This window comes from Phaenicophaeus curvirostris, chromosome 1 (genome assembly GCF_032191515.1).
Source record: "Phaenicophaeus curvirostris isolate KB17595 chromosome 1, BPBGC_Pcur_1.0, whole genome shotgun sequence".
Classification (NCBI taxonomy): domain Eukaryota; kingdom Metazoa; phylum Chordata; class Aves; order Cuculiformes; family Cuculidae; genus Phaenicophaeus; species Phaenicophaeus curvirostris.
Window position 1 is genome coordinate 131,485,529 of NC_091392.1, and position 25,414 is coordinate 131,510,942.

Here is a 25,414-nt window from a genome sequence, read left to right on the forward strand (position 1 = left end):
CAGTCACTTTCTGGGATTGAGTCTCACTTCAAAGCAGGTTTCATTCCCAGCAGGACATGGGAAGCAGAAGAGTCTGAGAAGCAGCAGAACCTAGAAAAAATAAAGCCACTCCAGTTTTACGGACCTTAGTAGGTCTTAGAAGGTTTAAATAAGCTCTAAATACTCAATGACCAAGGAATGCAAACCGTTCTGCTCTTGTTTCTCACATGTCTTCCTAATTTAGCCCATACCAATTCTTCACAGGCTCTTCATATTTATCAGCTTTGGGTAATGCAAGGACATTACACCCATATCACACCCAAGCCCCTGACAAGCAGTCCCACCAGACATTCCTTTCCGCAGCAACTAGGTTGGTTTCCCACTCAGACAGAAGCAGTAGACTCAGCAGCTGGAAGCCCGAGATGAAAAGATAATTATTCTTACATTTTCCCAACTCCTAAAATCAAAGCGTGAACTTTGCTTAAGGTGTTTTTGAGGAAAGCGTCAGGAAATCTTCTTGTGTTTCATAAATACTCCAAGCAGAAAATACAGTTTACTACTAAAATCACATTTACTGCAACAGTGACCTGAGCAGCAGCAACATTAGGCGCAGCCAAACTCCTCCTGGCAGCCTGTACATTAGAGTAAGTGGAGCAAGTGTCTCACCGACACTTGACCCAACCGCAGGCAGCAACACCGGAGACCTCCAGCAAACTGAAAAGTGGAACAACTGATCCTGTTTTAAACTCGGGACTTCCAGTGGGTAGTGCTTCTTCTCTTGCTGTGCAGCCAACAGTGCCAAGCCAGGTGCATGTTCGTCAAACATCTGTGCTGGCAACAGTTGCTCTTCAATCTTGTAGCAAAACAGGTGAACCATCAGTTTTGTGACCAAAGGTGCGTTTTGTTTTGGAGTACACTATCGCTTCGACCGTTTCTCCAAAGGAAGCTTAGGATCTTTTGCACACCGTGCCTCCTAACAATACTTACAGGGAAGAGCAGAGCTAAACAGTTTCTTGGAGTAGCTTGTTGTAAGCCAGGGTACTGCTCGTAGCTACTGCATTTTTCAGGCACTGCCAGAAGTAGGGCTGAGATCGAGGGTTACTTGGCCAGTCCAGGACAGAACTTCTGCACAGCCGCTTCCTCAGCCGCACATAGCGGGACTTCTGCAAAGCCTTCTCAAGAAATATCAAGATAATAACATCCATTTTTTCATCTAGAAGCCGCTGGTGGGCCATGTAAAATGTGGTCTTGAAGCTGCCGCTTTTAATATACTTATTGGTCAGCACAAATATGGTCTTTTTGCTCAGCTGAATGCTCTGGGACAGGTTGTCAAAGACCGGCTGTCCTGGGAGCCAGTCCCTCTCTTGCAGGCACAAATTGAACCGTCTGGCTTTTTGATTTTCCAGCCTTTCAACCAGTTCTGTCAGCACCCACTCGTTCACAGCTGGATCCTCATTGTCATAGGCAATAAAAGCATCATAGCAAGAATCTGGTGAAGATAAACGCTGATAGCCCTTCAACCTGGCAGTGCAGTAATGGTAAGTATACCACACATCCCAGAAATAGAGATGGCTCGTCACTGTGAATACCATAAAGCCGAGGAGAGTTGAAACGGAAAGAGCGTACAGGATCAAATACGAGGTGTCCAGCTCACAGGTATACAGATCCAAGAAAACCACACTCTTTTCTTTATGTGCCCCTGGGCCAGCACAGGTCACGTCTGTGGCCAGGAGAGGAATAGTCACTTGAGTCTGATTGATCCACCAAACAAACCACACGGCATCACAATTGCACTTGAAAGGATTGCCATGCAAAAGCAGCATCCTCAAGTTGTTAATGACATTTTCAGGGAAACTAGATTTTTTAATGATTTCAATCTTATTTGAGCTGAGGTCCAAGTATTTCAACTGAAAAGCACCTCGGAGAAAGTGTTTACTTAGTCGCTGAATCCGATTGTTTCGGAGTATCAGTTCCTGGAGCGTTGAAGAGCAGTTGGACAATTCATGGGCAACAGTAGTCAGAAGGTTATTGCTCAGGTCCAGAGTTACTAGTTTCTTCAGATACTGCAGGCTGCCCCAGAGGAAACGCTTCAGCCTGTTATTGGTTATGTTGAGGATCTTGAGTTGTGGAGGCATAGCTTTAAAAACATCAGGAGGTATAAAACTGAGTGAGTTGAAGGAAATATCCAATTGTTCGAGGCTGGTCAGATTCTTGAAGAATGACAAGTATCTGGCATTCCCATCCATCCATAAAATATCTAAACGATTTCCTCTGAATTCTAAAATCTGGAGCGATTGGCTTTCCATTCCTGTGTTTGTAGAGGTAGCAATCTCATTCTCATTCATCATCAGCTTCTTCAGATGGGACAAGTCTTTCATAAAACTAAGTACGTGAGTAATACCTTCTGCCAAGAAATAATGTTTATTATTGCTCAGGTCAAGAATTTCTAAAAGTTTTAGCTCTGCAAAAGCAGTTGGGTACAGCAAATCAATCCGGTTGTTGGAAATATCCAGGTATTTCAAACCAGACAAGTAGGAAAATTCACTTCCATTAAAAATTTGACTTATTGCATTATCTGACAAGTTGAGACATCTGAGGGAATGAAGTCCCTCGAAGTCTGAAGGATTAACAAAAAATACATTGTTTCTACTTAAATCTAGAGTTTCTCCATATTTCAGGCACTCTTCATTAAGTGAAGATTTGGAGGATGCGGCCTCCTTGTCTTTGGACCTGCAGCTTCGCTCATACACATCATACCTGAAATAATGCATCTCTTGTAATATTTTCCTGTTGTATTGCTCTACTGAAATCCTAGGATTAGAACAATACCCATTATAGTCACTTTCACCTGAAGAAGGAGAAATTTTATTCATTGAGAGGTCTATAAATTTAAGAGCTGGGAATTGCTTGAACATTCTCAGGTCAGCAACTTTAATAAAATTAGTCCCAAGATCCAACACCGAGAGATTTGTAAGACTGAGCAATGGATCTAGATTTCCTTCTCTCAGTTCTTTAAAGACATAACCCCTGATCCTGAGGGTTTCCAGGTTAGTGAGGGAGGAAAATGTCTTAGACAGATTCAGGTATGGTGGGTACATATTTGGCTCAAAATTAAAGGACAGATCAAGCTCTACAAGGCTGGGGATAAACCTCAAAAACTGAGCATCTCCAATCTCCTTTATGAGGAAATTCTGGGAGAGGTCAAGTTCTTTGAGATTCCTGATGTTTTTAAACCAGCTGCTGGGTATGGTCTGCAGAGAGTTACTGTGAAGTCGTAAAATCCTTAAATTTGTCAAGGCATGAAAAGCGTTTGCGTGTATCTGTATTGAGCTCTTGGGGCAGGGAATACAAGGATATGGAGTATTATAGCAACGTGGGCAATTGCCACTTAGGTCAAGAATTTCTAGATTGTGAAGGTCACTTAAATCCTGTTCTTCAATGACTTGAATCATGTTATTGTAAATATACAATTCCTTTAAAGTCGATGACAAATTGGGTGGAACATGAGTTAAGTTGTTAGACTTCAGGGATAGTATTGTTAATTTTTTCAGCTCCAGAAAGGCAGTTTTTTCAATTTCAAATGAAACATTGCATGGGTTACGGTAGTAGCAGTTCTGTCCCAGATACAACATTTCAATATTTCCTAGCTCTGATAAATTAGCCCTTTGGATAGAAACAATATTGTTTGCTTCCAGGCTCAGCAGACTTAAAGTACTAGGGAGACCCCGAGGTATTTCTAAAAGCTGGTTTGCATCCAAATACAACGACTTCAATCTTGCCAGGACAGCAAAACTGCCATTCTCAATCTTTGGTCTTGTGGTGCACACATGATCTTTGGGTCCCAGTTTGACAGGCACACAGTTGCACCTGAAGTCAATCTCCATGAGGTTTTTAAGATGAGCAAAGGACATTGGATAGAGATGGGGAATATGGTTAATACTTAGGGTAAGATTAGTAGCATTTGCCGGGATCCCCTTGGGAACTTCCCTGAGATGCCGAAAGGTGCAGTCCACTGTCACAGTTCCTTCAGAGGCTCTAACATCACAGGGTAAACTTTTGGGAAACCAAGATCCTGATAGCAGTAATGGAAACAGGAAGAGCAATACAAACTTCATTGCATCTGACATCTTTGCACAAGGTACCTTAAAAAGAAAATAGGGAGGCATTAATTTAATGCAATGAGAACACACCACGGAACATTAGATCAAAGATGTTCTGGGTGAGACTGCTAAACTAGGATCCTGTTTCTCATGCTGGCTAGAGATGGATGTGCAGGTACTATTATAAACTTGGGGATGGCGTATGTTGTTATCTACTCAAATACTTTCTTCGCTTTCTTTTCACTAAGCCTAACAGTGGTAATATATATACATATCACTCTCAAATAATGTATCATTATAATAAATATCTACTGAAATAATGGAAATGCAGTTGATTAAAGGCTACATCTCTGTGAGTTTTCTGGGGTATTTTTAAGGGGAAATAAGCATTGTCAAATATCCAGCAGATTATAATTGTCTAATAGTGTAAATGAGCAAAGTTAATTTTCTAAAGCCTATGAAAGATAATCTGTTGTTCACTGAAAAGCTAGTGAAGATTTTCAGACCCATGCTGATTAACATGTGAGTATCTAATTCCAATTTAGTGTTATGATAAGGATTCCTCTTCTAGTAAGTGTCAGAATGGATGTATGGTTTACCTAAGCCTGTCAACCACTTTATTTCCACGCGATTTAATAGCAGCTTGCATTTTCACTGTCCAATAAGGACAGAGGGCCAAGAGGGCACTGCATTATTGTTAAGTATAAATATGAACCTCAAAGACAGATTTAAGATTGAGCATTTTCCATAAAAGAATAAGAACCAGTGCATAATTAGACCCAAAATCCTACAGGCATTTAAAGAATATCCCAAGATAAGCTCTCTGTCTATCAAGTCTTTGTGGTCTTGCCTACTTTATAGATTTGTGTGCATTGTGGGAAGAGCAACAAGCTTCCAGTATTTTGCAACATACTAGTTACTTCCTCAGCAGCCAACAAGGTGAAAAAAACTCTGTCCCTCTGTCGAAGGCTGCCAGCCTTGTCTTGCCTAGCACAAGCAAAGAGGCCATGACCATTTTTCTGCCTTGCACAGCTTCTTAACTCCCTGTGTCAGGTGCTGGTCAAGAGATATAAAGATAATAAACCCCACAATACCCAACATCATCCTTTTTCCCTGGAAAATTCAGTGTTGAAATCTGGGAGATGCATGGCACACAGCAAGTTCTTAAACAACCAGGATTAGTTATGCATGGCACAATATTGACTAAATGTGAATACATAGTTAGGCAGCTGAAAATCAAATAATTAGGAAAAGTGTCCAAGCTACAGGGAAATTATTTTTCTCCTTAGCTGCGATGCAAGAACATATAGAGATCCAGGCAAACAGTGTGTGAAGACCTCATTGATTTTTTCCTAAGGCATGCCTGCCCTGCAGGTGACACAGGCATGGAGATTGAGGCTTATTGTTTTACACTCTTTTTACTTAAACCACTGAGTCCCCTGCACAATTTTGTGTTTTTGCATTACACAATGTAACCTTATGTAATTGTGCTAAATCTACCTTTCCATCTGTGTATCTGGAGGAGTGCTTTAGTGACTAGCAGGGCAGCAGAGCCAGATCAAGCCTTACACAACAGCACACTTCTGCTATCTGGAGTCCACAGCCAAATGGAGTCACTCTGTGGGTTTGTTCAGTCGGGTTTTCAATATAAAGCTTCAGTATAGAAGGAAGAAAGTAAAAGTCAACTGCAGATCTTGAATTCAGTGTAGCTTGGTGTTGTACTACCACACAGCGCCTCCTCCACCACAATTTCCTTTCCCATCGCCAGGAAGTTATATGGTGCTTTCTTCCTTTCGGCCAATGCACAGACATATGCAATGCAGTTAAATATCTCAGCTGGTAGCCATGACTAACATTCATTTAGTTACTCAGGGAACGCTAACCTTGACTAACCAGGCCATGCCTGTGAATTCACATTGCATTGTTTTCAACCCCCGTCAAGTCATTTGTTAAGAATCAATACAACCATCATGTGGTTTATAACAATTCACTTCGGAAACTCACTGAGGCTACAGGCTAAGGCTGTTCCCCAGTGTCTTCCAATCATTAACTTTTCTGATCACCTGATGTAGAAAGTACATGGACGAAAATGATATATGAATAATAACAATAAGAGTAAGTGGGCAGTCAATTCGGAGCTGACAGAATGCATTGATTTTGTCCCACCACCCTAGTTTTTTTTCCAGAGCTCTTCTTTACTCACTAATATATGCAGGAATATGGGAAGGAGAAGGAAGGGCACTACCACTGATATGATTTGCATGGAAACCTGAAGGTCTTTATTGAAATGAAAAGGGACATTGCTGAAGAAAAATCTGGATATGCTCTTGCAAGTATTTTGCTTTCCTTCTTTTCCAAGGGACACACCATGTTATGCATTTAAAAGAATTTATTAGATGGATGAAAAACCAAAGACTGCCTATCCTAACCGAATGCCCCATGGCCCCTCAGCTCCTGCCTACCTTTAGATCTTACATTGCCTGACTAACATACCCCAAGGTAGGTGCTCATGGAGCAGGGCAAAGAGGTGGGCATGGTACCTGCCATCACTTAGGGAAATACTGATAACTGCTCTGGATCAAACTCCAGCAGTACATCTTATTTTAAAATAAGAAAAACCTCTGCTGCTAACTGAGTACAACACTCGTGTCTGTTATGGCACCAAGAGAACTGAAAAAGATTGTTTTCATTAGAAGAAACAAGCAACGCTGACTTGTGCATCATCATTGCAATGAGAAGCTAATTTAAAAGTACCTAAAGGTAGGATGTGCACTGTCCTTTTCTCTGTGATCTATGCTTGGCTTTATAATGATTAAATACATTCGTCAAATATTCAGCAACAATACAGCTAGGGGTTTCTGAAGGAAACTGTAGGTGTTCCATGTGTATTTTTCAAGGTGAACATGGGAAAGACTAGAGAAAAAAGAAAACCTTCAAATCAATAGCAGTTAGAAAAGCCATTATTATACTTGTTCTGTAGTACAAAGAAATGCTAGCCAGTTAGTATAAGCACAATTAAATTCTTTCCTTTCCTGTCATTGTGTATTGCAGCTTCCACAATAGTAAATTTGAACATTTAGAAAACAGAAAAGGAGATCATTTCCAGTCAAAGAGATCTAAGAGCAAATTTCAAATGAAAGTTTAACATACCATTTTCTGTTTGCTTCCAGGTCTGGCAAATTTGTTATTGAAGGAGACTGTAAATCAGAACAGAAGAAAACAGCATAAAAGAGGTCCCTATGAGTTCAGTTCAGGTGCAGAGGAGAGTATAACAATATAATTCAATCATGACAACAGTAGTAGTCACTACTCTGTCTTCTTTCTCTTCAGGAGAACACCAAAGGCTTAAAACTGCAAAATATTTGGCAAGAGATTGTGAGATTAATCAGCTAGGAGACAAATGCCTTATATAAGGAAAACATTGACAAGAGGCAACTAAGATTTGCAGAAGCTCAAGTTCCTTTTTCCCAGCCCCCATTTTCAGATTAAGCTGCATGAACAGAAAGACAGAAATTATTAATTGATGTTAACAATATTTTATATTTCGAAGTTTAGCAATTTTTATAATTATAGTTTAAGATTAAATTCTGCTTCTATAAGCTTCAAGGACTCAAATCTTACTAAGAGTCACTTTTGTGCTAATATAAGCAGACATATCTCTAAAGCTGACAAATATCTGTTAAGTGAATGGGACTTCAGTGAGAGGAACAAAAGTCAAGAAAAAAAGGGTAGTGGTGAGGGCATAGAAAACGGTATTGAAAATGTAAAAAATGTGTGGGAGAATGTAGAAGGAACAAAGTTAAAGACGACATGTGTAGGCTTCAGCTGGTGGCAATCCAGCATTTCATGGAACTTGGTGTCTGTTTGAGAGTTTCTTAGTTAGAAGTTTCTATGCTTAGCAGGACAGACTGGATCAATGTTTAGGATATTTATTAGGTGGGGTATTCTTTTCATGTTTTCTTTCCCTGAATGTTTTCCATTACATTTTAAATAGCAGTTTGTAATTTCTCTGACTCTTGTGGAGTTGAGGAACTCTTTTGAGATGATTGGTACCCAAAGAATCAACAGGGAAAGAATTTACAATCACACTCTAAAATTTCCCGGTTTTAGCAGTTGAGTCATATAGACATAAACAAAACCAAGAAAGGGCTCATTAAGTCACCATAGGTTCAGGACTATATTGCTTAACTTTGTGCCTGATTGCTAATAGTAGAATCCCTCTGCTATTGACCAGTAAGTGGATTTTTCTTTTCATGCAAGATGGACAGAGATTTTCATTGGGGGCTATTTTAACTAATGCATATATCTCACCGCTATCCTGCTGCATTCTACAAGGCCATTCAACACATGTCAGGTAGGAGAAAAGCATTCATTACAAACACCCTGGACTAGCTGCCTCACTGCAAATATTTCACAGGTTGAGTGTGACCAGAGAGACAGTCGTCACTCATTTATTACTATTCTTATTTTAAAACAAATGTGTTTAAATAATTGTGAAATAAGAGAATGACTTGGTAGAAGCTGGATTCTGGAAGTTGCTTTCTTTCAGTGTAACATTGCATAATTTGCCCAGGAAATTATCAAAGAGATAAGTCAAGTTGCTAAATTTTTGAAATACATAAGTTGGCCCTTCAAACTAATGTAGATTAAAAAATGTGTGAAAAGACCCACAAATAGAAATGGATAGAAAAGTTGAAGAAATGACAATAAAATCTCTTGCAGAAACCTTAAAGGATGCAAAATACAAGGTTCTTGCTGACAGAAGCTTCAGAAATGTGTTTGCTGGCACTAAAAATAGCCAAAACAATAAATAGAAGGCAGCAGTTTAGAAGATTGGCCCACAACAAGGGCAGAGGAAGCTCTCGGAGCTCTGTTGAGTTAGGAGACTCACAGATCTGCAATAAAAACTTACCCAATCACCCATTGTGCTGACATTCATATGACCAAGAGACTCACCAGCAGCACAGAAATAGACTTTCCCATTTCTGAAAGCTGAGAGTGCCTTAGATTACCCCAGTGCCAAAGCTGACCATTTGGTTTTTACAAAACTGTTTTCTGAAAGCAAAGGTGCCTGTCATTCCTGTTATTGGAAGTGAGACACCTCTACCATTGTCTGCATCTTCTGAAGACTGAGTGATTCATATTTTATGTTTATTGAATCTACATTATCATTGCTATATTGATACAGCAAACCGTGTATTAACATTTGACCCAGTCTATAGAGGGTCAAGTTAAATTGTATTATAAATCATATATATATTATGTTACCTATAGATTGTGCTGCATTGTTTTGGCTTGTGGAGAAACTGTGCCATTCTAATTATATCTTCTGTGCAATGCAAAACATAATATCCTGTCAAGGGAATGTTGCTTCAAGTGTAACTATGACATGGTGCCATCATCATTCTGTCAAGAAACTCATCTGTCACCACAGTGTTGGGTGACAGCCACCTACTATGGACCTGGCCAAATAGATCTAGATTTATATGTGTATGTACATACATGTGTGCAAAACTCCTGATTTGAGCAAGGAATGCAGCAAGTCCTCATGCTTCACATACCCTGCAATGTCTCTTATTCTTTCTTCTCCTTTACCTACAGATTTTCTTAAATTCTTGCATGTATAGCACAACATGGGCCTGGAGAAGAATGAGATGAGTATCCACAATCACACCTCCTTTTTCACTCACAACAACCATACTGTGTCTGGCTGGGATGGAGTTTATTTTCTCCACAGCAGCCCCTATAGTGCTGTGTTTTAGACTAGCAACCAGTGTTAGTACTACATGGGTGTTACAGCTACTCAGGAACTTGCAAAGCCTCAAGACCTTCTCCACTTCTCACACTGCTTCCCCCTGGAGAGCATGCTGGGGTTGGGCAAGAGGCTGAGAGGAGCCACAGCCGAGTCAGCCTACCCCCACTGACCAAAGGGATAATCCATGGCATACGGTGCCATTCCCAACAATAAACATGGCAGGGGACAGTTTCACCAAAGCAGCAATCACTTGGAGGATGGCTGGCCATTGGTCTGCTGGTGGGAGGTGGTCAGTGACTGCTTTTGCAAATCTTGATGTTTTGTTTCTTCATTTGCTAACCTATCTTTGTCTCCACCCAGGAGCAGCTCTCATTTCTGCCCTCCTGATTCTCTCCCAGCCCAGGTGGGTGGAGGCTTGGCTCCCAGCCCAGGTTAGCCACCACACAACATGTGACCGACCACAGAATGCCAGCAGAGGCAATAGGCACCGACAAACAACACTGAGAGGGATTTGAGCAGTGCGAACACACTCTGGTTTCATTCCCCAAAGTCCACTACTTCAGAAATGGGCTCTCAGCTTTCAACATTTAAAATCCTGGAGTCCATGGCAGGAACTTCCAGAAAGGCTGCAAACTTCAAGTACTTCTCCTGAGAAAGGCAAAAATTTGTACTTCCACTAGGGCAGGAGGATGAGTCAAAACAAGTTTTATAGACAAATATGAGAGAAAACCTCTAACATCTGCTACAGAATGCAGTACTTGACTTTTTCCTTTATTTCAAAATAATGCTGTTGAGAGAAGAGTGTTTCCCCATCAGGCTGAACTGTCATCTACCCTTCAGGCCAGCATCCCAATAAGGACCAGGGAGCGTAGAACATTCAATACCAAACACTTCTCAGTTTTCTGTTCCCATGCCTTATAGTTTTGTTAAAACGGATGGGGTTTTCCCAGAGCTGTTGCAATTCACTTATCTCTTCGTAAGCATTTCAAGTGCACAAAATGAAGGAGACGCAGTAAGCTTAATTCTGCATTTTCCTTCTGCTCTTTACTCCCTGTCATCTTGTTAAATACAGTTAAGTGAGTTTGATTACAACAATCTGAGAAATAAGAACTTCAACAGCTCATAAAATGTTAACTCAAAACTCCCAACAAAATTTCAACATCGTGTTCCTTCTGTCAGACCATAAAAAGAAGGAGAAGGATGATCTTATTATAAAAATGAGTGCCAGTTTCGTGTGATTAATGGTTCATCCTTATGTCCATGACAGCTCAAACATGACTGGTGAGCAGGGTTTACATGAGAGTCAATGCCAACATTCTTCCCTATTCGACCTGGGCAAGGCATAGTCTTCTTTCTTCGAAAGAAAAATGAGTATGAAATCAATAAAATCACAAGCAATCTAATAGCACATGTGATTTTAAATATTCATTTATAATACTTGTGCACAGTAAAGGCAAAAAAATCAGGCTTTGTTAGTAAAGCTCTGATTTGTAAAACAACTGCAGCGATACCTCGCATTAAAAGTATTGTATGGCTTTTACATAATGATAAGGTCTTAACTTTGTATAATTATGTTTCCAGACACTTGTGGTTAAAAACTTAACAGGTGTTTTTTTAATAACCATCTCTTACGAGTGCAGGAACAGTCAATTTCAAAGTGTTGGAAGTCAAGACTGGCTTGGAGACATGGGGATCTTCTAAAATCTTAGGCGGAAAAGGAAAATACCTGGACACTGAAGGAAAGGACAGATGACATGTGAGGATGATAGAGATGCCGTTCACTAATGTAGGGGGAAAAAATGTGTTGTCAAAGCTTGATTAGAGTTCAAGCTGGCCAGAACTCTGAAAGACAACCAAAGGGCTTTTTAAAATATGTTAACAGCAAAAAGAGAACCAGAGATAACATTGTTTCATTATTCAATTAGGTCAGTTACCTTACAAATAGGAACACAGGCAAAGCGGAGACGTTTAATACCTTTGCCTCTGTCTTCAACACAGGTAATGGGGGACTCCTGGAGTCCTATATTGAAAGACTATGACTGAAGGAATGATAAACTCCTGGTTGCATCTGAACTTGTTAGAGACTTGTGGCAGCTGATTGCATATAAGATTCATCCAAGGGTACCGGAAGAGCTGGCTGATGCTATTATGGAACCTCTCTCCATTAGTTTTCAACAGTCTTGAGAGTATAGAGAGGTCCTGGTGGACTGGAAGCCAGCAAATGTTGTCCCAGTTTTCAAGAAGGGTAAGAAGGAAGATCCTGGTAATACAGGCCTGTCAGTCTCACTTCAGTGCCTGGTAAAATTTTGGAGAAGGTGATTCTGGGAGTTATTGAAAGAAATTTGAGAGACAGTGTAGTCACTGGCCATAGCCAGTATGTGTTCATGAGGGGAAAGTCCTGTTTAACTAACTTAATTTCCTCTTACAGCAAGGTCACCTATCCAGTTGACCAAGGGAAGTCAGTAGATGTGGGATTTCGGGTTTTGGATTTTAGCAAAGCTTTTGATATAGCCCCTCACAGTATCCTGGCCAAAATGTTCAGCAACAGAGCTAGACAAGTTCATGATATAATCGATGAACAATTTGCTGACAGGCTAGGCTCAAAAATGTGTAGTAAATGGTGTTTCATTACTCTGCTGACCTGTAATATGTGGGACTCCCCAGGGCTCAATTTTAGGGCTAGCACTCTTTAAAAGTTTTATAAATTGTCTGGATGCAGGAATCAAATGTACATTAAATAAGTTTGCCAGTAAGGCTAAATTAAGAGGAGCTGAGGACTCTCTTGAGGGTAGGGAGGCCTTACAGAGAAATCTGGATAGACTAGAGAGCTGGGTTGTCACCAACATTATGAAATCTAACGAGATTGAGTACTGGATTCTGCACCTGGGATGGAATAATCTTGGTTATACACACAAATTGTGTGCTGAGACAGCACAGCTAGTCAGTTGAGGGAGGTGATTGCCCCACTCTACACTGCGCTGTTGCAGCCCCACCTCCAGTACTGTGTACAGTTTTGGATACCTCAGTATAAGGAGATCAAAGTATTAGAGTGTGTCCAGAGGAGGAAAACTGAGATAGTGAAAGGCCTTGAGGGCTAGACTTAGGAGTGTCACGGTTTAGCCCCTGACGGTTTGATCAGCAGCTAAATGTGAGCAGTTGTGATCGTAACCCCCTCCCACCCCTGGGAAAGGGAAACGGTAGGATTATAGAATGTCCTGAGTCAGAAGGGACTCACAAAATCCTCGAGCCCAGCTCCTGTCCCTGCACAGGACAACTCCAACATTCACATCATGTGGGCTTTGTCTAACTGCTTCTTGAATGTTGTCAGGCTTGGTGCCATGAATACTTCCCTGGAGAGCCTGTTCCAGTGCTCCATCACCCAATGAGAGACCTGTGGGTTGGAAACTATTACGAAAACAGCTTTAATGAAATAATAATAAAAAGGAAAACACTATTAATACGAAAATAATAATAATATATACACAAATATACAGAACTGAATCCCCGGTGACTATACATCACCACTGAAGCTGCAGAGTAGGTATGGGGAAAAGGTCTCAGGCTGGATACAGCAGCAGATGGGAGCTGAACTCAGGAACTGGATTCAGGAATGCTTGGATCTGGGATCAGGGGCAAAAGGGCATGTGAGATCAGTATTAGACATCAGCCATCGAAGAAGAGAGGTTGACTCTTATGAACCCTCCAATTTATACTGAGTATGACCTATTTGGAACAGAATGCTCTCTTGGTCAGTTTTAGGTCACCTGTCCTGTCTGCTCCTCCCTGCAGCTGCAATTCTCTTTCACCCCTTTGACTGACACTATATCACCAGCTTGATGATGGTCTTGATTTCTATAGGGATATATGTAGGCAATGAGCTTTCTGCATACCAATGTCCTGTTACTTTGGTGACAATCATAAAATTTAAGTGTTATCACTTCTGCAGACAGAAACTTTCTAAAAACATGTAGTTAACTTTCAGAAAACGAAGTTACTTAAACAAAGCTTAGCTGAGAAGTAAATATTAATTCTGCTTTAGTTCAAACCAGAACAATATGGAGCATCAGAAATCACTTGTTTTTTTCAGCTTGAGTTGGTTTTTTTCAGCTTGACTTGGTTTTTTTCAGCTTGGTGAAAGGAAGTCTGAGCAGTGACCTCATTGCAGGCTACAACTTCCTCAAGGTGGGCAGCAGAGAGGAAGATGCTGATCTCCTCTCTCTGGTGACCAGTGATAAAACACAAGGAAATGGTATGAAGATACATTGGGGAAGTTCATATTGGACTTTCGGTAAAGGTTCTTCACTGAGAGGTGGTCAGTCACTGGAACAGGTTCCCCAGGGAAGCAGTTGTGGCACCAAGCCTGTCAGAGTTCAAGCAACATCTATGATTTTATCTTATGAAGACAGCCACATTACAGCTCATATCATTCTATCTAGAGATACAGATAGTTTAGGCTTACAAACACAACCATCAGGAAGACATTTGTTAAAATATAACATAGAACATCCACTTTTCTAACCAGACCCTTCTATATGTCCTGCTTCTCTTGTTAATCAACAAAAGTGCTGTGAAAAACTGGGAGTAAAATCCCGTTATTATTGTATTATTGTATGAACCTTGTTTTTCTTGTTTGTGTTTGACTCCTTGTCTGTCTGGATTCTTAGAACTAAATCAAAAAAGGACTACTCTAAGAGAGGACCCAGCAGAACAGGTAGGTGAGGAAATGCAGGAGGTAGCTGAGATCATAGACTCATATAATGGTTTGAGTTGGAAGACATCTTGGCCAGGAATATCTTGTACTAGACGTGGTTGCTCAAAGCCTCATCCAACCTGCCTTTGAACAGTTTCAGGGAGGGGGAATTCACAGCTTCTCTGGACAACGTCTTCCAGTGTTTCACCACCCTCATAGTAAAACATTTATTCCTAATATCTAATCTAAATCTAACATCTTTCATTTTAAAACCATTAGCCCTCATCCTATCATTACACTCCCTGATAAAGAGACCCTTCCAATCTTTCTAATAAGCCCACTTTAATTACTGGAGGTAATTAGGTCTTACTGGAGCTTTCTCTTCTCTAGCCTGAACAACCCCAACTCGCTCAGCCTGTCATCATATGGGAGATGCTCTGTCCCCTGATCATCTTCATGGCTCTCCTCTGATGCATTTGAGCAGGTCCATGTTTTTCTTATGCTCAGGGCCACAACTGCAAATTCGGTACTCCAGGTGAAGTGGAATAGAGGGGGAGAATCATCTCCCTCAACCTGCTAGCCACACTTCTTTTACTGCAGCCCAGGACATCATTGATTTTCTGGGCTGTACACAATGCCCATTCATATTCAGTTTTCATACATCAATATTCACAAGTTCTTCTCTTCAAGACTGCTCTCAATCACTTTTCCATCCAGCCTGTATTTGTGCTTGGGACTGCCCTGACACAGGTGCAGCACCTTGCGCTTGGACTTGTTAAACTTCATGAGAGTTGCACAGGCCCACCTCTCTAGCCTGTCGAGGTCCCTCTGGGTGCAATTGCTTCTCCCTAGAATATCAACCACACCACTCAACTTAGTGTTCCCTGCAGTCTTGCTGGGAGTGCACTGAATCCACCAATACTGTAACCCCATTGTAGAAGGGCATCACATTTGTCAGGCACAATTCACTCTTGGTGAAGCCATGTTGGCTGTCAACAATCACCTCTCTTTTCCCTGTGCTTTGGCATAGTATCCAGGAGGACCTGCTCTGTGATCTTGCCAGGCACAGAGGTGCGACTGACCAGCCTGTAGTTCCCCAGGTCTTCCTTTTTCCCTTTTTAAAAATGGGAATTATATTTCCCCTTTTCCAGTTACCTGGAACTTCACCAGTCTGCCACAACTTTTCAGATACTATGGATAGTTGCTTAGCAACTTCATCCACCAGTTCCTGAGGATGAAGGGGCTTGATGGATCCCATCAAGAAGTTCAGGTTCTTTAGATGGTCTTAAACTTGATCTTTTCCAATGGTGGGCAGTACTTCATTATCACATTTCCCACCTTTGGATTCTGTGAATTGGATGATGTGGCTAGAGCATGTGATAGTGAAGACCAGGGCAAAAAAGTACCTCAGCTTTCTCCATGTTGCTCATAGCCAGGTCTCCCTTTTGACTATCAGGGGATACAGTTTCTTTCATCTTTGTTGTTTTCTGTACCTGAAGAAATCCTTGTTATTTTTCATATCCCTAATCAAGCTCAGCTCCAGCTGGCCCTTGGCTTTCCTGAACCTTTCCATGCGCACCTGGGCCATATTCCAGTCATCTCTTCAGGATATTTATCCCTGCCTCCACTGCCTATGCATTTTTGGTTTGTGTCTCAGTTTGACTAAGAGGTCATGGCTTAGCCAAACTAGCCTCCTACCTCCCCTTCCTGACTCATTATATGTTGGGACTGAGAGCTCTTGCACCCTGAGAAAAATGTTTTTAAGTCTCTCTCATCTCTCATTCGCTCCTTTACCTCTGAGGGCATTTTCTCAAGGTGTTCCACACACCATCTCCCTAAACAGCCAAAAGTTTGTCTCTCTGAGATTTAGAGTCCTGACACTACTTTTTACTGGTCAGGTACCCCTCAATAATAATTCTAACAGGGCATGTTGACTGCAGCAGGTTCAAAGATGTTAACAGTGTTGGTTCATCGGTGGCCAGAACTGTCACTGAGGCTCATTGCCAGAAAATAAAAAGGTCTTTGAGAAAGAGGGGAAAAGCCCATACTGCACTGTAGACAGAAGTGCCTGGCAAGGGGAGAGCATGCTGATCCTTCCAAAACAGAGATCATCACAGCATGCAGAGACCCCATCTTTGCCAAGCACAGAGGTATCATTTGCAATTAAAAAAGGCTTCAGCTGAAATACTGTCACATGTTTGAGGAGGTTTTGCTGTGAACCAGAGTGGGGAACAGGCCTAAATGTTTATGCTGTTGAGCAGTAATTCTTCCCTATTTCAGGATGTCCCTAACCTCAGACCTTCTCCCAGCTCAGGTTTCTAGTGGTGCCTCAGCAAACCACTGTGGGAAAGGGACCTGCTTAGGGAACAAGCAGGCAAAGGAGGGATTGAGGCTGCTCTGGAATGCCACACCAGGGCAAGAGAAACTATAAGATGGATGCTTTCCTTGTATGAATTGGTCTTACATACTTTGCATTTTGAGTGTCTGAATTTTGTTCTGGAGAAAATCTAGGCATGTGGAGGCAGGCCAGCCACTTGTCCTCAGGCCCAGTCTAGGCTAGATCTGCTAACATCATTTCAGTTGATACATAAGGGATTGTAACGCAGGACCCATGTGGAAGTGAAAAAGCAGAGATCTTAAAGCCAACAGCACTATATTGGAGAGGAGACCTAAGTCCACAGGGAGTACCTAGCTGAGTCAAGAGTCAAGGAGGCAGGTGAAAGGCAAAATGAAAGGTTAACTTGAGAATTATCAGTAAATGCTTCTTAAATTCTATCATGTGCTAATTTGGCTGTGATTTCCTCCATTCTTTCAAACTATTCTGCTTTAAGTTTTTCTTTTCTATCTTCCTTTCTTTGTTGCTGACCCATTTCTCTTTGTTTCACATAACTTTCCAATGGTCTTGTGCCTCTCCATCAGCTGATCTGATGTCCTGCTACCCCTCCCTGCTCACACAGAGCAAGTCCATGCACAAGGCCTCCCTTAATATTATAATGCCTTCTGACCCACAACCATTCTAAATTTGTTTCTCACATGCCGTCCTAATTTAGCCCATACCAATTCTTCACAGGCTCTTCATATTTATCAGCTTTGGGTAATGCAAGGACATTACACCCATATCACACCCAAGCCCCTGACAAGCAGTCCCACCAGACATTCCTTTCCGCAGCAACTAGGTTGGTTTCCCACTCAGACAGAAGCAGTAGACTCAGCAGCTGGAAGCCCGAGATGAAAAGATAATTATTCTTACATTTTCCCAACTCCTAAAATCAAAGCGTGAACTTTGCTTAAGGTGTTTTTGAGGAAAGCGTCAGGAAATCTTCTTGTGTTTCATAAATACTCCAAGCAGAAAATACAGTTTACTACTAAAATCACATTTACTGCAACAGTGACCTGAGCAGCAGCAACATTAGGCGCAGCCAAACTCCTCCTGGCAGCCTGTACATTAGAGTAAGTGGAGCAAGTGTCTCACCGACACTTGACCCAACCGCAGGCAGCAACACCGGAGACCTCCAGCAAACTGAGAAGTGGAACAACTGATCCTGTTTTAAACTCGGGACTTCCAGTGGGTAGTGCTTCTTCTCTTGCTGTGCAGCCAACAGTGCCAAGCCAGGTGCATGTTCGCCAAACATCTGTGCTGGCAACAGTTGCTCTTCAACCTTGTAGCAAAACAGGTGAACCATCAGTTTTGTGACCAAAGGTGCGTTTTGTTTTGGAGTACACTATCACTTTGACCGTTTCTCCAAAGGAAGCTTAGGATCTTTTGCACACCATGCCTCCTAACAATACTTACAGGGAAGAGCAGAGCTAAACAGTTTCTTGGAGTAGCTTGTTGTAAGCCAGGGTACTGCTCGTAGCTATTGCATTTTTCAGGCACTGCCAGAAGTAGGGCTGAGATCGAGGGTTACTTGGCCAGTCCAGGACAGAACTTCTGCACAGCCGCTTCCTCAGCCGCACATAGCGGGACTTCTGCAAAGCCTTCTCAAGAAATATCAAGATAATAACATCCATTTTTTCATCTAGAAGCCGCTGGTGGGCCATGTAAAATGTGGTCTTGAAGCTGCCGCTTTTAATATACTTATTGGTCAGCACAAATATGGTCTTTTTGCTCAGCTGAATGCTCTGGGACAGGTTGTCAAAGACCGGCTGTCCTGGGAGCCAGTCCCTCTCTTGCAGGCACAAATTGAACCGTCTGGCTTTTTGATTTTCCAGCCTTTCAACCAGTTCTGTCAGCACCCACTCGTTCACAGCTGGATCCTCATTGTCATAGGCAATAAAAGCATCGTAGCAAGAATCTGGTGAAGATAAACGCTGATAGCCCTTCAACCTGGCAGTGCAGTAATGGTAAGTATACCACACATCCCAGAAATAGAGATGGCTCATCACTGTGAACACCATAAAGCCGAGGAGAGTTGAAACGGAAAGAGCGTACAGGATCAAATACGAGGTGTCCAGCTCACAGGTATACAGATCCAAGAAAACCACACTCTTTTCTTTATGTGCCCCTGGGCCAGCACAGGTCACGTCTGTGGCCAGGAGAGGAATAGTCACTTGAGTCTGATTGATCCACCAAACAAACCACACGGCATCACAATTGCACTTGAAAGGATTGCCATGCAAAAGCAGCATCCTCAAGTTGTTAATGACATTTTCAGGGAAACTAGATTTTTTAATGATTTCAATCTTATTTGAGCTGAGGTCCAAGTATTTCAACTGAAAAGCACCTCGGAGAAAGTGTTTACTTAGTCGCTGAATCCGATTGTTTCGGAGTATCAGTTCCTGGAGCGTTGAAGAGCAGTTGGACAATTCATGGGCAACAGTAGTCAGAAGGTTATTGCTCAGGTCCAGAGTTACTAGTTTCTTCAGATACTGCAGGCTGCCCCAGAGGAAACGCTTCAGCCTGTTATTGGTTATGTTGAGGATCTTGAGTTGTGGAGGCATAGCTTTAAAAACATCAGGAGGTATAAAACTGAGTGAGTTGAAGGAAATATCCAATTGTTCGAGGCTGGTCAGATTCTTGAAGAATGACAAGTATCTGGCATTCCCATCCATCCATAAAATATCTAAACGATTTCCTCTGAATTCTAAAATCTGGAGCGATTGGCTTTCCATTCCTGTGTTTGCAGAGGTAGCAATCTCATTCTCATTCATCATCAGCTTCTTCAGATGGGACAAGTCTTTCATAAAACTAAGCACCTGAGTAACACCTTCTGCCAGGAAATAATGTTTATTATTGCTCAGGTCAAGAATTTCTAAAAGTTTTAGCTCTGCAAAAGCAGTTGGGTACAGCAAATCAATCCGGTTGTTAGAAAAATCCAGGTATTTCAAACCAGACAAGTAGGAAAATTCACTTCCATTTAAAGTTTGACTCATTGCATTACCAGACAAGTTGAGACATCTGAGGGAATGAAGTCCCTCGAAGTCTGAAGGATTAACAAAAAAAACATTGTTTCTACTTAAATCTAGAGTTTCTCCATATTTCAGGCACTCTTCATTAAGTGAAGATGTGTAGGATTCAGCCTCCTTGTCTTTGGACCTGCAGCTTCGAGCATACACATCATACCTGAAATAATGCATCTCTTGTAATATTTTCCTGTTGTATTGCTCTACTGAAATCCTAGGATTAGAACAATACCCATTACAGTCACTTTCACCTGAAGAAGGAGAAATTTTATTCACCGAGAGGTCTATAAATTTAAGAGCTGGGAATTGCTTGAACATTCTCAGGTCAGCAACTTTAATAAAATTAGTCCCAAGATCCAACACCGAGAGATTTGTAAGATTGAGCAATGGATCTAGATTTCCTTCTCTCAGTTCTTTAAAGACATAACCCCTGATCCTGAGGGTTTCCAGGTTAGTGAGGGAGGAAAATGTCTTAGACAGATTCAGGCGTGGTGGGTACATCTTTGGCTCAAAATTAAAGGACAGATCAAGCTCTACAAGGCTGGGGATAAACCTCAAAAACTGAGCATCTCCAATCTCCTTTATGAGGAAATTCTGGGAGAGGTCAAGTTCTTTGAGATTCCTGATGTTTTTAAACCAGCTGCTGGGTATGGTCTGCAGAGAGTTACTGTGAAGTCGTAAAATCCTTAAATTTGTCAAGGCATGAAAAGCGTTTGCGTGTATCTGTATTGAGCTCTTGGGGCAGGGAATACAAGGATATGGAGCATTATAGCAACGTGGGCAATTGCCACTTAGGTCAAGAATTTCTAGATTGTGAAGGTCACTTAAATCCTGTTCTTCAATGACTTGAATCATGTTATTGTAAATATACAATTCCTTTAAAGTCGATGACAAATTGGGTGGAACATGAGTTAAGTTGTTAGACTTCAGGGATAGTATTGTTAATTTTTTCAGCTCCAGAAAGGCAGTTTTTTCAATTTCAAATGAAACATTGCATGGGTTACGGTAGTAGCAGTTCTGTCCCAGATACAACATTTCAATATTTCCTAGCTCTGATAAATTAGCCCTTTGGATAGAAACAATACTGTTCGCTTCCAGGCTCAGCAGACTTAAAGTACTAGGAAGACCCCGAGGTATTTCTAAAAGCTGGTTTGCATCCAAATACAACGACTTCAGTCTTGTCAGGACAGCAAAACTGCCATTCTCAATCTTTGGTCTTGTGGTGCACACATGATCTTTGGGTCCCAGTTTGACAGGCACACAGTTGCACCTGAAGTCAATCTCCATGAGGTTTTTAAGATGAGCAAAGGACATTGGATAGAGATGGGGAATATGGTTAATACTTAGGGTAAGATTAGTAGCATTTGCCGGGATCCCCTTGGGAACTTCCATGAGACGCCGGTCGGTGCAGTCCACTGTCACAGTTCCTTCAGAGGCTCTAACATCACAGGGTAAACTTTTGGGAAACCAAGATCCTGATAGCAGTAATGGAAACAGGAAGAGCAAGACAAACTTCATTGCATTTGACATCTTTGCACAAGGTACCTAAAAAGAAGAAAATAGGGAGGCATTAATTTAATGCAATGAGAACACACCACGGAACATTAGATCAAAGATGTTCTGGGTGAGACTGCTAAACTAGGATCCTGTTTCTCATGCTGGCTAGAGATGGATGTGCAGGTACTATTATAAACTTGGGGATGGCGTATGTTGTTATCTACTCAAATACTTTCTTCGCTTTCTTTTCACTAAGCCTAACAGTGGTAATATATATACATATCACTCTCAAATAATGTATCATTATAATAAATATCTACTGAAATAATGGAAATGCAGTTGATTAAAGGCTACATCTCTGTGAGTTTTCTGGGGTATTTTTGAGGGGAAATATGCAGTGTCAAATATCCAGCAGATTATAATTGTCTAATAGTGTAAATGAGCAAAGTTAATTTTCTAAAGTCTATGAAAGATAATCTGTTGTTCACTGAAAAGCTAGTGAAGATTTTCAGACCCATGCTGATTAACATGTGAGTATCTAATTCCAATTTAGTGTTATGATAAGGATTCCTCCCCTAGTAAGTGACAGAGTGGATATATAATTGACCTTAGATTTTCCACCACCTTACATAACTGTATTAAATATCTGGAGGAGTGTTCCAGTGTCTAGCAGGGCAGCAGATGTAAGAGAAGCCAGATCAAGCCTCACACAGCACCAGACTTCTGCTGTCTGGAGTACAAATTTCCACAGCCAAATGGAGTCACTGGTGATTTATCCAGTCAGCTTTTCAATATAAAGCTTCAGTACAGAAGGAAAAATGTAAAAGTCCACTGCAGATCTTGAATTAAGTGTAACTTATTATTGCACTATCACACAGTGTCTCCTCTACCACAATTTCCTTTCTCACTGCCAGGAAGTATCTTGAGATGCTGGAGCTTGTCCAGAGTAGGGCAATAAAGCTGGTTAATGTGCTGGAGAACAGGCTTATGAAAGGTTACTGAGGGAACTGGTGTTGTTTAGCCTAGAGAAAAGGAGGCTGAGCAGAGACCTTATCATTCTGTACAACTATCTGAAAGGAGGTGGCAGCGAGGTGGATGTTGGTCTCTTCTTCCAAGTATCTAGTGACAAGACGAGAGGAAGTGGCCTCTTCAGATTAGATATCAGGAATTTTTTTTTCACCAAAAGGGTTATCAGGCTTCCCAGGGAAGTGGTTTAGCCACCATCCCTAGGGTTATTTAAAAGATGGGTAGATGAAGTGCTCAGGGATATGGTTTAGTAGTGAACAGGTAAGGTTGGACTCAATGATCTCAAATGTCTTTTCCAACCAAATGATTCTATGATTCTATAAGTTCTATAGTGCTTTCTTCTTTTCAGCTGATCCACAGAATAAAGGCAATGTAGCTAAATATCTCAGCTGGCAGCCATGACTAACATTCATTTATTTACTCAGGGAATGCTAACATGGACTAACCAGACCATGCCTATTAATTTACATTTCAAATGTTGTGAAGTCTTGTTAATAAACCAACCAACTTTTATTTGTTTTACAGTAATTTACTTTGGAAACTCAATCAAGACAGAAGCCATAGGCTAAGACAGTTCACCAGTGTCTTCTGATCAACTTTAGAGGATGATTAACTCTTCTGATTACCTGATGTAGAAAAGTACTTGGATGAAATGATGAATAATAACAATCAGAATAAGTGGTGAGTCAATGTAGAGAAGATAAAATGCATTCATTTCATCCCACCATCCTGGGGTTTTTCAGAACTTTTTTTCTCCACTAATATAAGCAGGGATGTGGGAGAGAGACTGAAAGGGCTCTGCCACTGATATGAATTACATGGAAGTCTGAATATCTTTCTTGGAATGAAACGGGACATTGCTGAAGAAAAATCTGGATATACTCTTGCAAATATTTTGCTTTCCTTCTTTTCCAAGAGCCACACTACATTATGCATTTAAAATAATTTATCAGACTGATTAAAAACAAAGACAGCCTGTCCTAACTGAATGGCCCATGGCCCCTCAGCACCTACCACCTCTATCTCTTTCTTTACCAGACCTAAGATCATTATGCAAAGTATTATCACCCATGAAGTAGGTAAGAGACGTGGCGGGAAAACCACAGAGACTCTCTGCACTGCATATTACTGCATCATGTATATGTTATTTACCTTTATCCTTTGATAATGACAGCAGACCATGAAGTGCCAACCGTCACCTGCCACAGAAACAGAACCTGCTGCCACTGAGGGAGAATACAGATAACTGCTCTGAATCAAACTCCCAACAGCCTACCTTCCTGTAAAAAAAGGAAGGAAAAGCTCTGCTGCTAACTGAGCGTCAAACCACAGATTTGCTGCTCTTGAGGAAAAGTTCATTAGAATCAACTTTTAAAGATCTTCTAAATCAAATTAAAACGCTGTGTCCAAGCACTAGTGTAGGACCCAGGCAAAGCAAGATTTCATTCTAGACCAACACAAACTTTCTACATAAACTTGTATTTGGCCCCTGCACTCAGCCTGCACCAAGATCCTTAGCTCACTGATATCAACCTGGGCTGCACTGACATGCAAGAAGGAGCAGAAAAGAGGAGAGAGAGGACCCTCTGCAGGGCTGCTCAACTCTGAAAATGGAGGAAGCTCTGCCTAACTACACACTGAACGGAGACTAAGCTCGCAGGTTTAGGTGCCTAAAATTAGGTGCAGTGAATACAGACTTTTAAAATCTTCATTACTACATTTGTAGGTTTCTGAAGAAGTCAAAAATGCTTTTGGAGATGTTTACAGTGCTCAGATTTTGAACTCTTATGTATGGCAGTGTTTTTAGGTACCTAAGCATTGTTGCAAAGCCAGCCTACCTCCTACCATATTTGTGCTTCATTTCATTGTAGACACTTCTGTTTCCTGACACTTTTTTCATGCATAAGCTATTTTAACTGTCAATTGTTAATATTCCGGTGCTGCGCCTGTTCTCATGTGTAACACTTTTGTCTGTTATGGCACCAACAGAAATGAAAAAGATCATTTTCATTGGAAGAAACAAGCAGTGCTGACTCGTGCATCATCATTGCAATGAGAAGCTAGTTTAAAAGTACCTAAAGGTGGGATGTGCACTGTCCATTCCTCTGTGATATATGCTTGGTTTTATAATGATTAAATACATTCTTCAAATATTCAGCAACAATACAGCTAGGGGTTTCTGAACGTTTTTTTTCTATAGGTGTTCCATATGTATTTTTCAAGGTGAACATGGGAAAGACTAGAGAAAAAAGAAAACCTCCAAATTGATAGCAGTTAGAAAAGCCCTTATTATACTTGTTCTGTAGTATACAGAAATGCTAGCCACTTAGTATAAGCACAATTAAATTCTTTCCTTTCCTGCCATTATGTATTGCAGCTTCTAACCACAATAGTATATTGGAACATTAAGAGAAGAGAAAATGAAATCGTGCTTTCAAAAGTCTTCCTCAACATTTCCAGTTAAAGAGATCTAAGAGCAAATTTCAAATTAAAGTTTAACATACCATTTTCTGTGTGCTTCCAGGTCTGGCAAATTTGTTACTGGAGGAGACTGTAAATCTGAACAGAAGAAAACAGCATAAAAGAGGTCCCCATGAGTTCAGGTGAGGTGTGAAGAAAGTAAGTACAGCATGATATAACTCACTCAAGACATCAGCAGTATTCACTACTCTATATTACTCTTCATCTGGCCTGTGACTTGAGAAACAATTAAATGTGAAACAACTCCTTCAACCTACTTCCTCAAACTTTTGTACTTGAGACTAAAATAACAGTACCACATTTCTTCCTCCACCCCCATGAAATAACTGAGTATTCTTATTTTTCCCTTTTAAGCAAATTCTCAGATTACTTATACATGCATGCACCACTGTGACTGAAGTTTTTTTCCTTTTGGTCTCATATGGCACAATTTTCTCTCGTTTGCTACTTCTGAGCACAGTTTTAATTTCAACCTGTGTATTT

At 41.1% G+C, this 25,414-nt stretch overlaps 2 protein-coding genes across 2 annotated transcripts; both read right to left on the minus strand.

Moving 5' to 3' along the window:
* Window positions 1-311: 311 nt before the first annotated feature.
* Window positions 312-7,366, minus strand: LOC138729965 (toll-like receptor 7). The gene is made up of 2 exons (XM_069874592.1): window positions 7,230-7,366; window positions 312-4,121 (listed from the first exon to the last, which is right to left on the minus strand). Exons 1-2 carry the CDS (start codon window positions 7,230-7,232, stop codon window positions 981-983), a joined length of 3,144 nt encoding a protein of 1,047 aa, XP_069730693.1. The 5' UTR covers window positions 7,233-7,366; the 3' UTR covers window positions 312-980.
* A 10,109-nt stretch (window positions 7,367-17,475) lies between these two features.
* Window positions 17,476-25,087, minus strand: LOC138729958 (toll-like receptor 7). Its single transcript, XM_069874579.1, has 2 exons — window positions 24,955-25,087; window positions 17,476-21,472 (listed from the first exon to the last, which is right to left on the minus strand). Exons 1-2 carry the CDS (start codon window positions 24,955-24,957, stop codon window positions 18,332-18,334), a joined length of 3,144 nt encoding a protein of 1,047 aa, XP_069730680.1. The 5' UTR covers window positions 24,958-25,087; the 3' UTR covers window positions 17,476-18,331.
* Window positions 25,088-25,414: the final 327 nt, after the last annotated feature.